This window comes from Lepisosteus platostomus, chromosome 13, assembly GCF_059453375.1.
Source record: "Lepisosteus platostomus isolate fLepPlt1 chromosome 13, fLepPlt1.hap1, whole genome shotgun sequence".
Lineage (NCBI taxonomy): Eukaryota > Metazoa > Chordata > Actinopteri > Semionotiformes > Lepisosteidae > Lepisosteus > Lepisosteus platostomus.
Genome location: NC_142623.1, coordinates 9,186,663 through 9,202,518, shown reverse-complemented (window position 1 = coordinate 9,202,518; position 15,856 = coordinate 9,186,663). Strand labels below are relative to the sequence as shown.

Here is a 15,856-nt window from a genome sequence, read left to right as displayed (position 1 = left end):
CCTCTGACTCAATGGGGCTTTTCGTTCACGTGATAATTTGTGCAATTTCAGTCAGCTGATATTGTGCTGTTTTTTATTTGGTGATTATTCAAGTCTCCTTCTATTTTGATTATACAGAATGTTCCTATTAACCTGTTAACAAGGTTTTTTTCTTATATAGTTATATGGCTATACGAATTTCGTTTAGACTACTGCATATACAATAGCAATAACTGTAGGGCTCTGTCATTTCTTTTTGTGAAAGATATGAATCGGTTTTCAAAGTAATCCGAGGTTCACACAGTATGTTGGACTAAAAATGATAAATGAAATACTACCGTATATTTTACCAGTGGTAACTAATCAACAGTCGTTTCCATTATGAATGTTTCCCCCCCTTTATCAATATATTTTGGAAAGGTGAATTTTAGAAATTCTAACGGCAAGGTAAATTAGAACCCTGTTGTATTCGATGGCGATGTGATTTTTAAAGAGATTTATGCATCTGAAGATTTGTGCAAGTATTTAAAATGTGCAAAAATTAAATATTAGCTTAATTTAAGTAAGGACGACTAGTGGGTGTATTTTGTAGCATCTTCCAAGGGCATTATGGCTATCAAATAATCACTAAGTCAGCATGTTTTCTTCTCTGTCAGCACTATAAAAAGTTGTTAAGTCTTATTTATGATTAGTGCCTGTACATAAAGTCCGATTCATTCACAGTATCAGTTACAACACAAAGTCAAATTGAGAACTATAAAAACTATGCATGAACTGCAGTCATAAAGACATGTTTTTTTAAAAAAATAATAAAACTCATTTGTGAATTTGGAATGCAAATATACAAGTAGATTGGCTATGTAGTGTCCAGAAAAGAAATTAAATTATGGTAATATAGTTGTAATATAATTGTCACATTGGAATCAGTTCAAAGAAGGACTGAAGGGTTAATTCTTGGTCTTAAATGAATGTCTTCTGCTGACAGGTTGAAGAAACTAGATCATGTTAAATGAACTTAAGTCTTGAACAAAAGAAACAATGTTTGCAAGCCTTAAATATATTGACAAAATCAGCCTAGAGGACTACTTCGGGTTCAATAGTGAAACAAGTGGAAACTAAATGGGTGTGTATTTAGGTTTGCAAACAGGAGGCTTCGTAGTACGGACCGTTTTAAATGTTTGGAACAAACTCCCCAACTCTGAATTGGAACTGATTCCCTGGGATCCAAAAATGGATGGCGATCACAAACTTACTCTCGCCCAAATGAGTTCTGTGGGTCCATTTTCTTGGTGACTTTTCAAATGTTCTTATTACTGTAGCAGGGTCCCTTTACACCATTTAGGGAAAAATATCAGATCATTTTCCTTTTTCATTCAATCCTAAAAAAAAGCACATAAAATTGACCACAACACTTCTACAATGAATCAAGCCACATTCAGCAATTGCATTCAGCGATTTCGAAATGTTTTTTTTTCTGAAAGTACATCCCAGGTAGAAGTGTCTTGTCCAGTGTGTGACCAATGGAAGAACGGAGAGGAATGACGTCCAAGTGAAAAGCACAGCAGATCAGTCATGACCCACAATTTGTGCTTACAGAGAAGAGAAGCCATCAAGATTCCTTGTCAAGACTATGTACAGGACATACTGTGGAAATCTCAAAATTACCAGACATTTGTACATTTTGTTTATACCGCCCACTGCTTAACATTTGGTTGGTTAAACACACCCATCAACACAATTTACCTGCGTTAAACAGAGGCCAGCATTCCTTGGAATATTGTATCAGGTTGCAATTGTGCTTTCAAGAAACATATTTACTATTAAGTAAATATGGCTTGAGTGATTGATTACTAATGCTCATTTCTGTATAGTATCAATTTCATTAGCTTTCATGAAGCTCAGCAGTGGAGCATTATTTTCTAGCTTGCAGTCAACCTCTTTATACCTTTATACTTCTAAACAAGTGGTGGAGTTTAGTGTCCAATTATCAGAGATGTCGAGTAAACCACAGGTTAGACAAGGTGATCAAAAGTAAAGCATATTTTTATGGCAGTGGTTGAAGGCATTTACAGTTTACAAAGTTGTTTCAAATTCAAATAATCTAAACAGTGTATATTGAAGTTGTTAACAGTGATAAAGAGAACAATGTTACAGTAGTCTAGTATTAAATTGTGACTGTTAACATTATACAAAATTCAATTTTACAGATTCTTTGCAATTATGTTTTGCATTTTTTAAAACATTCAGAAATGTTCAGAAAGCAAGGAGCTGGAACTGTTTAAAATATATTCTATACAGTACCTTCTTGAGGACAAACAGCACTATCAATAACCCAATTTTCAGGAAACTGCCAAATAACCCAGGATTTAAAGACCATAAAGGCAGAAGTGATACAAAATACAAGACAAGACTGAAAAAACTCATTTGCATAAAAACCTTTTACTTCCGTCTAATCTGGTATTTAAAAATATAAATGACAAAAAGTAGAACAGTGCTACGCAGAGAACTCTGACAGAACAAGAATGCTGTTCAAATTGTTTTCAAAACAGCAAGCAGATTGAGCCTCTGTAAGTCTCTCAGAGGACTAGATAAAGGTATTGCTATCTTAATAGAATGTTCTGACTGCCCGTCTACTACACTGATACATACATTTATTTTAAAATGAAATCTACAGTAGATACTCATATCCCAGGGAAGCAAACATTTGGACATCTGTCTTGCTCAGTGTTGTGATTGTGAGCTCTTCTCAGTGAGTCAGTTCTGTTCATTGAACTGTTATTTTATTTTGGGGCTGTATTAACTAAGTGAACTGAATTTCCCACAATTCAAACCAGCAGGAAATTCGAGGACTAGCTGACTTGGGGGTATAAGGGTCCGTTTCCAGTAGGTTGCCTGATCTGTTTCGCCTATGTCCCAAGCTCTTCCCTGCTTAACTGGTGCAATGATCCAGGCACATTAGAAACATTCACTTCCTTTCTCCAGGTTTCAAATTCTTTTTATGGCTACTGTGCTTTGATTCAAATACTGTATGTCTTCCAAAACATCAACTGCACAAGGCTTTAAAATGGTAAAATATTTCCATCTGAGCTGAAAATCAGATTCAGCAATGCTAACCCACTCCTTTACTGGACACTGTAGTTTAAAAGAAGCCTACTAGCAGCTTAGGGGGAGGAGACAATTACAGGAGACCCCCTTGTAAACAACCTTAATCTATACAACTTTCCTTGGTAAAAATAATTCAAATTTGTTTCATCTGCATAGTTTTGAGAAGTGATTTCAAGATATGTAAATGGTGGACTGGATGTTTCACGTAGCATATATTTTACACACAAAAAAAAAACCCAAAAGGCAAATAAAATAAAGTACACAGAAAAATAAAATAATTAGATAGTAAGAAAGTATAATAAAAAATTAAGTAAATTCCCTTAAGTAAATATATTTTTATCGGACATAAGATTGTCACTACACAGGATATTTTTATAATTGTGCTGTTTTCCCCTTTTTAATGTTAAAGTTTGATAAATAAAGCTTCCTAGGTCAATTCAAATGTGCAGTTTGTAAGTTATTTTCAACTAGTTTTAAAATGTTTTTTAATCAGGGCAGTGGTCTGACATAACTGATCAAATTTTCCAGATCTAGAACTTTCACTACTATTGTACAAGCAATACAAAACCCTAAATAAACGCTAAAGAACAACCTCATCTAAACCTTTCATTTAGTTTTATTAGACATTTTCTCAGTGTCAAAAGCCCTAATGTTCACTATACCTGGACTACCTAATGTTCATCTGCGGAAGGACATCTAGGACTATTGCTAGAACTAAACAAAAATAAACTACCCCTTTATGTTCTGGTACAGCTGAACAGCATTAGATGTCTGGGCTGAGTGCTTAAAGTGTGCTACTGTATGTTTTCTCTGCTCTAAAACCTGTGTCACACTCCTCAGTGATCTCTTTCGTGTAGCAGTTCCATTTTGTTTTTGAGAGGCTTCACTCATTTCCTTGCCTCCTAACTAAGGTGCCAAGCCTGTTCTCAGTTCTCTTTGCCCATGTTGCGTGGCGCTAGATTGGTCCTCAAGGGCAGTGTGGCCTCCACCCAGGTGTTGGGCTGGGAAATCATGGCTCTCCAGCTTTTCTTCTCTTCCTCCGTGGAGTCCATCCAGCCCACAGGAACGCCATAGCTGATGCCTGGAACACAACACATTGAGCATTGAGGAACGCTGTCTGGCAGGTCATTCTCTCAGACGTGATATGCGGTAGCAATGACTGTGAAGCTGACAAATAAAGGTAGTGTGTCTTAATTGGGATCCCAATCTCAAGTCTCGGTCCATGTTTCAATAGATTTATTTCAGAATTTGCTTTACAGATAACATGCACAAATATACAGATGCTGAAACAATGATCATGTCTGGGTTGGATTAAAGCCAGATTTGGAGGAAGAGAAATAAAAATTAATATCTCGTTTCTCAGTAATGTTCATATCCCATGTCACTTTCAAGGGGGTACATGCACGTTCGCTTTTAAAAAGACAAATGTTTTGCTATAGACTATAGCCTAGTCAAGAGTACTGTAGGTGTGCTTGAGCAAGCGACAAGTTTTGTTTTACCCTTGAAACAGCTGTTTTGCTGTGAACCTCTTCAGTGATGGACTTTTTCTTTCTCCTGCCCATGTTTACACTGTGATAGGTAAATGTGAACCTGTAAACTTCTGAAGTTGCTTTCATAAAGCTGAACAAATTTGGAAAACTCTGTAATGTTAGTGTAAAATACCAGTGTCTCAATAAGAAATATAAGAACTAATAACAATGTTTCTATTATTTGTTCATTCAAAGTGAACCTGTCAACCTGGCTGCTGAACTGTGGGTATAGATGTCAGTGACATCATCACCAGCCCATCTCCCTTTTCTGGTTGCCACAGAAATCTAATCACCTGCAGACTCGGAGTACCTGGAGTCAGTTTATGACCACACCTGTCCCAGGTGCTCCTCAGAATAAATACTGTGGCCCGACACTGCTCGGGGCTCTGTCATTGAGTTTGGGCACTGAGCCCCCTCGTTTCTGTGTTTGTTCCCGTGCTCTGCTTTGTCTCCCGACTGTGTTCCCAGATCACCCCTCGGCTTCGTTTGGACTTCAGCCCTGGCCTTGAACTTGGACTGAACCCTCACCCTATCTCTCCGATTCTCCTTGGGTTTGTATGTTACCGTGTTTTTACCGGTTATGACCCTCGCTTCCTTTGAATTTGCCTGTCTGTGTGGCTACAGAATATATAGAATACAGAATATGTTTTGCTGTATGACATGGCCATTTTTTGGTAATTTTCTTATGAATTTTAAACAAGTTCCTACTGGGAATTAAGCAATTATGTAAATTAAATGAATTCAAGCAGTGCTGTTCATGTCAAATGCCTTAGGTAAACACATTTCAACAGTTGTCCAGTCTTTCATCTCCTGCTACTGTGGAGCCAGTGGCCTAGTGGCCTACCTGTGCCCAGACTGAGTCGCACCCCTCCCAGGAGCTGGCTGGAGAAAGTGTCATGTTCCCACACAGTGAACTCAGCACAGGCCTCCTGAAGGTCCTCCACCTGGAAGCCATCATACACCATGGTGTGGTTGTAAGTGGGGCTCAGGGTCTTCTTTACCACGCGGGTTTTCTGCCGGCTTGTTTTGCTCTCATCCGGGAGCACATAACTGGAGAAGGAGAGGAATGGCGAGCTGTCATTCAGAGAACTTTTAACTCAGATTGCTTGAGAAATGAATTGCTCTACTCTACTGCCCTGCAAATAAAAGGTGAGCAGGAAATCTGAGCCCAGATCACAGTGGCGCACATTTAGCAGAATCCGTCATCTTAGAGGGAACAACTGATTGAACTTACACTATTTGGCTTAAGATTTTGTAACCTCTGGTCTAAGACAGGCAATGGGTCTTTGGCTCGAAAAGCACCATAAAGAATTTAATCAACTTTCCCAGCCAGAAAAATGATTTTGATCCAATTGAAATCGATTCGAACAGGTGAAATATACCATTTAGTCTCCATCACAACCTCAGCTGAAGGAGATCCGTTCAGAATAATGGGATAGTAGAACGGAATGGCAGCAGGCTACAAATATCTAGGAAACTTGTGGAAAATGAATGTGCCCATCCTCTGCTTTTCTTGATGCTCTTGAAGGTCCTACACATTTGGTTGGAGAGGATCCTAATATTCTGGCCAGTGAGCACACAGGTATACTGTGGACACATCGATTTTTTTTTTCTCCTTGCCAGGTGAAGCTGTTCACAATCGAGATCGAAATGAACCAAACCCATTTTGGTTGCATAGCAGTCATAATTTCCAAATGCAGTACTTGATAGGTGCTTTCCAGCAAGACAGGGGAGAGAGGAAGTGTAATCCTAGAAGATTAGATCACCCCATTCACTTCCCTGTTCACACCGATTCCAGCTGAACTGGCCTTGAGCTCAAAAAAGGAACCTTAGCAAGCAAACCAAACAATGCTCACCTCCTGATCAACACCCAGAAATCACTGCATGCTTTAGACACTGACACTGAGGCTATCAAGGTTTCTTTAGTTATCTTTAGATCCTGTATGTTCTGGAGAACTGTCGCGTGTCATGACTCTTGTTCTACAGTGATGTGCCTACCTCTTGACAAAGGAATCCACACTGCCTCCTTTGGTGGGAATCAGGCCCTGTGCTTCTTTCAGCCAGACATGGAGCTCTCCTGTCAATGGCATGCCATTACCTGTAAGGGGCATCAAAACCTTCAGGCCTTCATTCCTCTTTATGTTTTTACATGACCACTCTCTTCTTTTACATTTTCTCAGCAGGTTATGAGATTCCCGATGCTCATCAGTACCATAATGTAGTTTCACCAGATTTCACATAGCTATTTTGCACATTGTTATATGTTTAATGTGTTTAATAGTAATTTTGTGCGCTTACACAGAACTTTTCATTTGAAAGGCTTTCAAAGCACCACATATAGCAGGGGGCCCATTTCATCCACCTGGGTGTAATTGTGTGTCAGCAGCCCTGCTGCACAATAGGTTACTTCAGCAGGCTGTCTCAAAGATACAGAATACTGCATTTTACCAATACCTACAATCTTAAATGAAAAACTGTCAAATGGTGTGAAAAAGGAAGATGAGATCCATCACAGATGCCCACCTTCTGCTCCTGCAGGAACAAACTTCAAAGACAGCATGATTGTGCCCCTGGCACTGATGGAGTCAATGGTCATCTGGACCTACGAAAGTGATTTTTGTTTTAAAATACACACAATATGCTCCATTTTAAACAATCTCAAACTTTCTGTATCTTGCAGTGATATTTGTACCATGGCATCTTGTCATACCGTGTAATGAGTATTATCATTTCAATGGACACAGAGGCTCCAAGTTCCCATTTACTTACATATAACCTAAGTGTAAAGCACTGAAGTGTATTCAATTACAACAGATGAATCAATTTAATGTTAACCTGTGTGAGTGTACTGTATGTGTGTAACCACTGTACAGTATATCAGAAAATACATCTGCGTTGGTAGTTGATATGCACGAGGCTCTCTTGCATTGCGACAAACAGTCACGTCAGCATCAGGTACCAGAACACTTGATAACTTCACATGGCAGTGTGAGAGTGCAAGTGTAATAGTGTTTCAAAGATGTTAATAAAATAGGTGAATGATCACTTTAGGCATGGAAAGAGGCCACTTTTACAAAAGCTGTACTGAAGGAGGGTAACGCGTTACAATTCATACAGTGTTTCCTGAAGGTATGAAGAAGTGTTTTCTGTCCTTCAGTGAGCTGATTTTACATATGCAGCAGCCATAAACTGAATTATTTTTTCAGTGCAGAATTCAGCTTTTCCAATGCAAACAGAGATTAAGCAATGACTTTCTTTATTTCTCAAAATTGAAGAATTTACAGTTCCCTACTATTTACAATATTTACAATTAAAATAATTATAAATTTAATGCCACTTGCTTTCTCAATTCGAAATACAAAGATTCATGACTTAATGTGACTCATATAACTCAAATTCTACTTGTAAATCTTAAGAAACGTAGTAGTAAATCGCCAGCCAAAAGCAGTGTATACACCTGTTTAATGGAGAAATATTTTTGAAAAATGGATCATACATCTAAGCTGGCTCTATTGTTTTAATACACACACATAAATTAAATTATATTATTCCAAGGCACACAATTTTCACAGTTCATTTACTCATTTTCTAAGTACCCCTAGAACAGGTCAGATGTTTGCTGCTGTCTCTATTCACAATTTGTCCTTGTCTCAACCCGCAAGTGTGCTTGTGGACTAATGGGGCAATTTAATACGGGCAGACTGGAAAACTCACCCTAGGCGAAAGGTCGTACCAGGTTGGCTGAGTGTTGGTCCAGTCCCACGTTGCCATGGCAACCTCCACCTCACCCAGGAAGATGTTGCGTCGCAGGGGGTCATTGTGCCACACTGACAGGTTCAGTGTGCGGCTCTTGACCTCTGATATCTTTATCTTGTACTGGAAAATAATAAAACAGAAAAGGGCATGTTTATACATGAGAAGAGGCCCCCTGCCCCAAAATGGCTTGTGCAGTTGCTAGCAGCCGCCACCTTCAAACATCAAAAATGAATTTTTGCTGTAATAGGTTCTACCACTTACTGAACTGTTTTCTCAAAATTATTCAAAGAAATATATTTCCTTGAGGAGCACTGTGTTTTTTAATAGTCCAAATATATCTTATATCTTTGTGTTAAATATTTACTGAGGCTATCTTCATCTTCTTTGTATTTTCAGCCCTAAACTGAACGATTATTAATACTGGCAGAAAATGTTTGTGATATTTTTTGAGGCTATATATGATGAGCAGAAATGGCAATTTACAAAACGGAGAGGTCAATAGCCTTTGATTTGCTGTAGGCAGCTGAGGTGGGTGTACTGCAGGAGGTTATGAACATGGATTCAGGACTCACCTTGAGGGTCTCATCAAAAATGGGGTTAACAGTCTTTTTCTTCACTGAAGTCTTCTTCTTGCTGTGAGAGGATTTGTCTGGGAGTAAGTAAGTTTTAACATACCTGAAAAAGTAGACACCAAATAGACAAGAGCCTCAGCATCTTAACTAAAACAGAAGAGCAAAAATAAAATTCCATATTTCAAGACAACTTTCCAGATGAATGAAAGTATGTCTGCTGGGGTACAAAATGAGGCTGACAAAATACGTTAAGCATAAAAAGAAGACCAAATACAATCCAACAATGATATAACACCAACTACTACAGGAGATGCACTTAATTTGCAAACTGTGGTATTAGGATTGTATTGCAAATTCTAGCAATATATAGCAATATATCTGGATTAAGCTGCAATGTTCCTAAATTAACCTTTGCATGTTCCATAATTTCATGTAATATTATGCACTGTTGAATGCTGAGATTTGCAGCACAGTCTAGTTGTTTTTCCTGATTTCTTTTTGAAACTGGAGAAGTGAGGTTTCTGTCTATGTGTCCAAACCATCCCAAATCTTAGATCTGGTACCAATCTGTATACTATATGTTAGAAAACCAATCAAGCACATTAAACTACACCTTACTTCCTGTTTCCTGAAAAGTCACGTTCAGATCACACACGTGCGTTGGGTGGTGTTGTGTGTTTGACAAGCACCAGATGGGAAGCAGAGACTGACCCAGTATCACAATAATACAAAACAAAAAAAGGAAAGGAGATTTTCTTCCACCAACAAGGTTCGCACAATTGCATAGTTACAGTAAAACTCTTCTTATCATGTTAAAATAGTGTTAATAGAGTTTTAGCACTTTTTTTTTTTACATTCTTGTTTCATTTTTAAAAACAATACCGGTGGAAACGTACTACAATTATTAAAGTGGTACCATTGCTCGTCCATGATTTTTCTTGATGATTGCAACTGAGAAACAATTTATTAAACTTTTGATTTAAGTAAGTCCTTAGCATATAAACTAAAAATAAAACATGAAAATAATGCGCATTCAATTGTATTCAATAGCATGAATATTTATAAAAAATACAAAGTCACATTTGTTAAGGTAATGAATTATAATGCTGTTCAAAATGATCTGTTCTTTAAGTTAGAACTCCCCTCCACTACTTAACTGGTTAGGGGATAATACTAGGGACATGCTGTTAATGCTTCGCCCACTGCGGATTTCATTGATTCATCTTTTCAATTAAAGATGAATTATTTCAATTAATTAAGGAATATTTAGATGAAACACAGAGTCTCCCTATCGTCTCATCAACAGTGAATCTGGCTGCTCTCGGTTGTGTACAGGACCCCCTGCTGGCTGAACCCGAGAGAGGGTGGAGCAACTCACGGGTCAGAGCGCTGTTTCTTGGCCTCCGCCAGGTCTTGGCAGCGGCACACCAGCACCTGCAGCTCCTCCTTCTGGGTGTCATACCGGAGAGCAAACTGCACACTTCCCTTCACGTCCAGAGTACCAAACTCCCCGGAGCTAAACAGGCTCATCATGCTGCCGCTGAGCTGCGGAGACATGGAGCACAACGCTCAAATCTAAAGCTCGCCAGGGCAAAAGTGATGTTAAGGTTGCTTACAACGTCTTCTAGTTGTGGCACCGCTCAGCACATATCCTCTGGAGTGATGATACATAAAACATTGACGAATACACATTTGCTAAAAAAGTAACAAAGGGTATGAAAACAATGAGAGATGCTGAAGACACAAACTGGTACATTAACAACAAGATTTTGAACAGTATCTCGCAACCTGAATTGTGGATTCTTACACGTCCCTTTTAAAAACTGATGCACCAAGTTCAAGTCAGCTTAATGCAGAAGTTTCAGTAACTTTAACTAGTCGTGATGATTAAAAACAATGGGTATTAAGTACTACTGCTGAAATGTATATATATTGGCTGGGCTACAAAATGCAGAATAATTCTGTCCTATTACTCTGTATTTTATTTTGCTTTCATGCAGACTATGCATTGTCTAAATATGAGCAACAAGAGGTGCTTTTAGTTCAGAAACCAACCCTGTATGTCATCAGTGTCTGCAGGATAATAATAGCTGCTTCCAATAGCTGATCAAGAGACTTGTGTTTAAGACAAGAGAATCCTGCCGACACATATAAAACAGGATTACTTTCTGAGACGTACAGCTCTGTTGATGTTTCATGTGCTGGTTTTGAGAAGGAAATCAGTAGGGCTGCTTCTGTACTGTGGTGCAGGTAGGCTATAACAATGTGCTCACCATGGTGCTGGACTGCAGGCTGGACATGGAGTTGCTGGGTCTCATGGGGCTTCTCACATGCTCTAATGGAGCACTGCTGGAGAGTGTGTCTGAGTCTCCTTCTGATGGTGAGTCCATCTGAACAGAGACCAGAGGGTGGGGTTAGTGCTACAGTGGAATATGGTTCATGCAAAAGACTCACAGATACCAGTACTTCTCAATCTCAGGCACACATCCTTGGAATCACAGATTGTTTTGTTGTAGGCCTTCTACTTTTGGATTAACCCAACTTGCTGCAACCCTTGTACCAGGATGTGAGAGATGTACAGTATACAGATGTCCACTGAAATGGGCACTTTCATCATCCATTCATGCTGCAAGACCACAGCGTAAAACTGCCAGGTTAAGGGTCAGACAAAGGACTGATAACACTGCAAGTTCACAGAGGACCAGAAACCCATTGGCAGCAGCTGGCAAAAGAAATAAACTATTGCTAAGGTTATTCAAAATTAGCTGAAACCCCATCGTCTGAAAATAGACTAGAGTGGGACATACAGTAGTTCTTTTGAAAGACTTAAGTATATTTCTGGGGAAACTGATTTTGTGCCCTAAACCAGAAAAGTCACCCTCTCCAAGCATGAGATCAGATCCATTCTCCTGATGTTGTAAAGTTGAACCTAAGTCAATCCGCTAGCCGGCTTTGACCAGGATTCCCCAAGCAGGGGTACAGAGTTGGTGTAAAGCCACTGGGCGCAGGGTTGGAATTAACAGGTATGGAGACTTCCTGAGCTCTGCAAGCTTGGATGATGTCATGGAGGGAGGGGCCTACTTTACGATGGGTGCTGAACCACTTGTACATTGTTGTCTGTGTTGGCTTTTTCCTATTTGTTCCTGTGTTAGATCATTTAAAATAAATGCAAAACCTATTCACCAGTAAAGTAATGATGCATCTTATTCCCTAAACATACCAGTAGAGGGCAACACAGTCATTCCAGAAGTAAGCGAGGATCCATAGCTCATTTAGGCCCTTTTACTGCCACTGACAGAAGCAGGGAGATTACTTCCTGCATTTATACTTCTGGATTAGATTACCGCAAGGCCCTGTGATCTGGCGCTTCTAGCAGCACTGTCAGGAGGTCATAATATGTTCACAATTCTGCAGCTTGAGTTTTCACAAAAAACATCTCAGGAAACTTCAGTACAACTTGCAGGCTGTGGGAGGTTTAGGATTTATTTATCACTTATAAAGCACTTATTCGTACGACCCCCCCACCCCACACACACACACACTTCTTATAAAGTAACAATATCTTTATATCTCATCCTCACATCCTCCTGTTCTTAATTTGCAAAGCTGATCTGTTCGCGATTGCTAAATCCACACTGACGGTCATAGGATGGAACAGCAGGACAGCAGTTCAGTTCACTGAGTCTGATACAAATGAGTCACAAAGCAGCAGGCCTCTCCAGTCTCCTACTGCAAGCGAATCAGCAGAGTCCGTACCTGCACTGACACTGTTGGAATCTGCAACTGTGATCCATCACTTAATACATGCTTCTGGTTACTCTTCCCAATCTGGATACTACTGGACACTGAAACAGACAGATGGTTTGTTATTTGAAGCAATCACCTTAATGTATTAGCATATACTGTATATGTATGCCATTATAGAAAATAAATAGCAACAACAGGAAAGTTAATCACTAATCCCTCACCAATTCAATCCCTTTCATAATGTTAAAGAACATTAAAAATCAGTTGGCATCTGCAAGAAAGTTACAGTCGAATACAGAGGGTAAAGATACTAACAGACAAACAAATATTGAGTGGAAGTAAAACAATAAATTAATAATTATTTACTTCAGTGAGCAATCTATTCAAACAAAACAGGAAAATATCTGAATCTTTCAGCTGTTATAATGCACTCCTACTCTTCAGTTTTTATGTTACTATGAATTTGTTCTTATGTGGCATGTGTTCATGTAATCCAAATGTAATCACTTGACATATGCTGATAATGACACCCACTGCCAGTCAATATGACTGTAACACACAGGAAGTCCATAACAGGCCATTAATGGGAAGCTAGATTTGCTTAACAAATACTGGTTATTTATACTGAATTAAAAATGGCTGTACCTTGATCTGAATTGTCACTGGGAATCTCTTGGACTACACTGACCTGGAAGACAAAGACTGCATTAAGAAAAGAAACTCAAAACAGTTAATTCCACTCAACTTCATCAAGTGGGAAACGTTGTTTTCAAATAAAGGGTGGTCAATGTTTAGAACCATTTGTTGTGCAAGCAGCAGGCAAAGACTCTTGGAGGTTTTAAAATTAAGTAGAATGTCAATTTGGATCTCCTGCCTGGGAAAAGCACTACCCATCCAGCTGTGGATTCCAAGAACTTTAGGTTTTCACCAAAATATCCACTGGGGGATTTGGATACCACTCCTAATGACAGAGAAACGTGGCAAGCATCATGTCAAGAAGAAACAGCTGTGTAAGGCCATCTTTCCTCATTGGAACACTCATGTTCCATGCAAATGCACCGTAATAGAAAATGTTATTTCTGTAGCAGCTACCATTTGGAGGCATAAATGCATGCACACCCACTGGCCAACATTCCATGGATTATGAAGGTGGTCCTGGAGAAGAAATCAATCACGATTGGGCAGCATGTGAAAACCATGTGGACTACATGTCATGTCCTGTTCAAACGTTTCTTGCTGACATTTTATGTCGAGTTCATAATACTTTGGCCATTGTGTGTAGCTCTACACCAAAATCTGGAACTTTACATTATGAATTAGGTTTGAAAAGACTTTCACTGAACTTGGTAGGCCAGAATTAGTCCTATATTTCATTATTAAAAAATGTAAAATAGAGCAGGGTATATTCATAAAAATTGATTGGCAAAACTGTAAAACCATGGCAAAGTAAAGTTAATGTATCGTATGTGCATGGCAACACCTGAAAACAAAGAGCTAATTTCCTATGATGGGCATTCATAAACGGGTAGCCATAGAAGACTTGAAGGCATAATACCTTCAAGACCATGTCTCATTGGGATCATGGATGTCTATCACCAAAACCCAATTGGTTTGTGCCCTCTGAGTCTGATGGGTTGAAACATGACTAACCTCATTAGTTGAGTGTTTGCCAACTTCAAGAGAAGTCTGCTTCATCTTGTCCTTGGAACTGAAAAACATGCCATGAACCAGCAAGGAGAATTAGAGGAAGGAATGCCAAAGCTCTGGTTTAGCCAAACCAGGTCAGGTTCAATCCATTTCCTTCAGGGATGTAATGGCTTAATTATTGGGCTTAACTGGTTATTAATCACACAGCACCTGGTATTGATAGTATAAAACACCTGAAACAGTTCCAGTTACTGTCCAACCATGATTGCAGACAGGTATGAACCAACTCACTCTCCAGGGATTTGGTGTGACATCACATTATTGTGAAAAAAGTCTTTGATGGCATCAGCTGTAAAAGTCCTGTTTTGATTAATTCACACAATAAAACTACCAGAATTTAAAAAGCAAAATATCATTATAAACTGCCTTGAGACAAAACCCAACTTGACTGTAGTCAAGACCAAGGAACACTGAAAGAGAGTCACAACAGTAAGGGTTCTGACTTGTACAGATACTGTAATTATCTCACCAGCAGTTTTATGATTATGGATTCTGTGCTTAGCATCATCATATTTTCTGGTGCTGTTGACACATGTATGAAGTATCAGGAAAGACATACAGAATGCATTTTGCATCTTGTATTTACAGCACTTATTAAATCTTTACACTGTTTTTAGCAGGACTGAAAGCTAAAGAGAAGGTGCTATTGTTGAAAAGGTGCTCTAGAACCTAGGAAAAAAATATCTATATTATTCCATTTTTAGGATGTCACAACACCAGTAAGTAGCCTTTCTCCATTCATTTAAATATGTTATATATTAAATGTGTATGTGTAGTTGATTTAATAGGCACACAAAATAAAGAAACAGTATTGTGTCACTTGGCAGTATTTTACATGACAGCAGGTACTGTGTGCCATAATATGAGTGAAATAATAATAATAATAATAGAGTGAAATTGAATACACAATGACTTAAATTACAAACTCAGAAATAACGATTCCCCACATTTAAAGACATGGAAGATTGGTGACTTACAGATGATTTTCTCCCTCTTTGTCAGTGCCTAGTGGTTTCAATTCTGCAGTGGTATGAATATCTCCATTGGGTAGTGCTGGGGTTTCTAGGAGGCAGTTGGAGAGTCCCACTTCATCTTTCTCCGCTGCGTCAATGTAAGGAGACACAGTGAAAACACTGCTGGTGGCTAAAATGCTTAGGGGCACATCTACAGGAATGAGTGAGAAGTGGAGGCCAATTAGAACATATGAACATCTCAATATACAACTAAGGGCAAACTACTGTGGTGACAACTACTTTGGGATGTTTTGATGAGAAGCAAATGTGATTCCTGAAGGGTTGTAGATTCTTCCAGTTTCCAATCTAACTCAAGGTAAGAGTTATTTTAAATAGGACATTTCCTGTTGGGCTGCATGGTAACGCAGTTGTTAGCATGGCTGCCTCACAGTTCTGGGGCCCTGGGTTTTGTCTGGAAATATGTAATGTCTCTTCAAGACTATTCCAA

At 38.9% G+C, this 15,856-nt stretch overlaps 1 protein-coding gene across 3 annotated transcripts in view; it reads right to left on the bottom strand.

Moving 5' to 3' along the window:
- Positions 1-2,004: 2,004 nt before the first annotated feature.
- Positions 2,005-15,856, bottom strand: part of LOC148649840 (synaptotagmin-like protein 1) — a 31,604-nt gene continuing 17,752 nt past the window's right edge. For 2 of the 3 annotated variants that reach the window (XM_088603027.1, XM_088603028.1), the window contains exons 4-15: positions 15,373-15,559; positions 14,339-14,396; positions 13,334-13,376; positions 12,698-12,786; positions 11,215-11,331; positions 10,320-10,486; positions 8,942-9,044; positions 8,328-8,489; positions 7,137-7,215; positions 6,612-6,711; positions 5,458-5,663; positions 2,005-4,165 (exon numbers count right to left, since the gene is read on the bottom strand). In XM_088603027.1, the coding sequence (XP_088459153.1) occupies positions 4,011-4,165; positions 5,458-5,663; positions 6,612-6,711; positions 7,137-7,215; positions 8,328-8,489; positions 8,942-9,044; positions 10,320-10,486; positions 11,215-11,331; positions 12,698-12,786; positions 13,334-13,376; positions 14,339-14,396; positions 15,373-15,559 (1,466 nt within the window). In that variant the 3' untranslated portion in view covers positions 2,005-4,010. The remainder of the gene's footprint in view (positions 4,166-5,457; positions 5,664-6,611; positions 6,712-7,136; positions 7,216-8,327; positions 8,490-8,941; positions 9,045-10,319; positions 10,487-11,214; positions 11,332-12,697; positions 12,787-13,333; positions 13,377-14,338; positions 14,397-15,372; positions 15,560-15,856) is intronic. The other variant, XM_088603029.1, reaches the window with a different exon arrangement.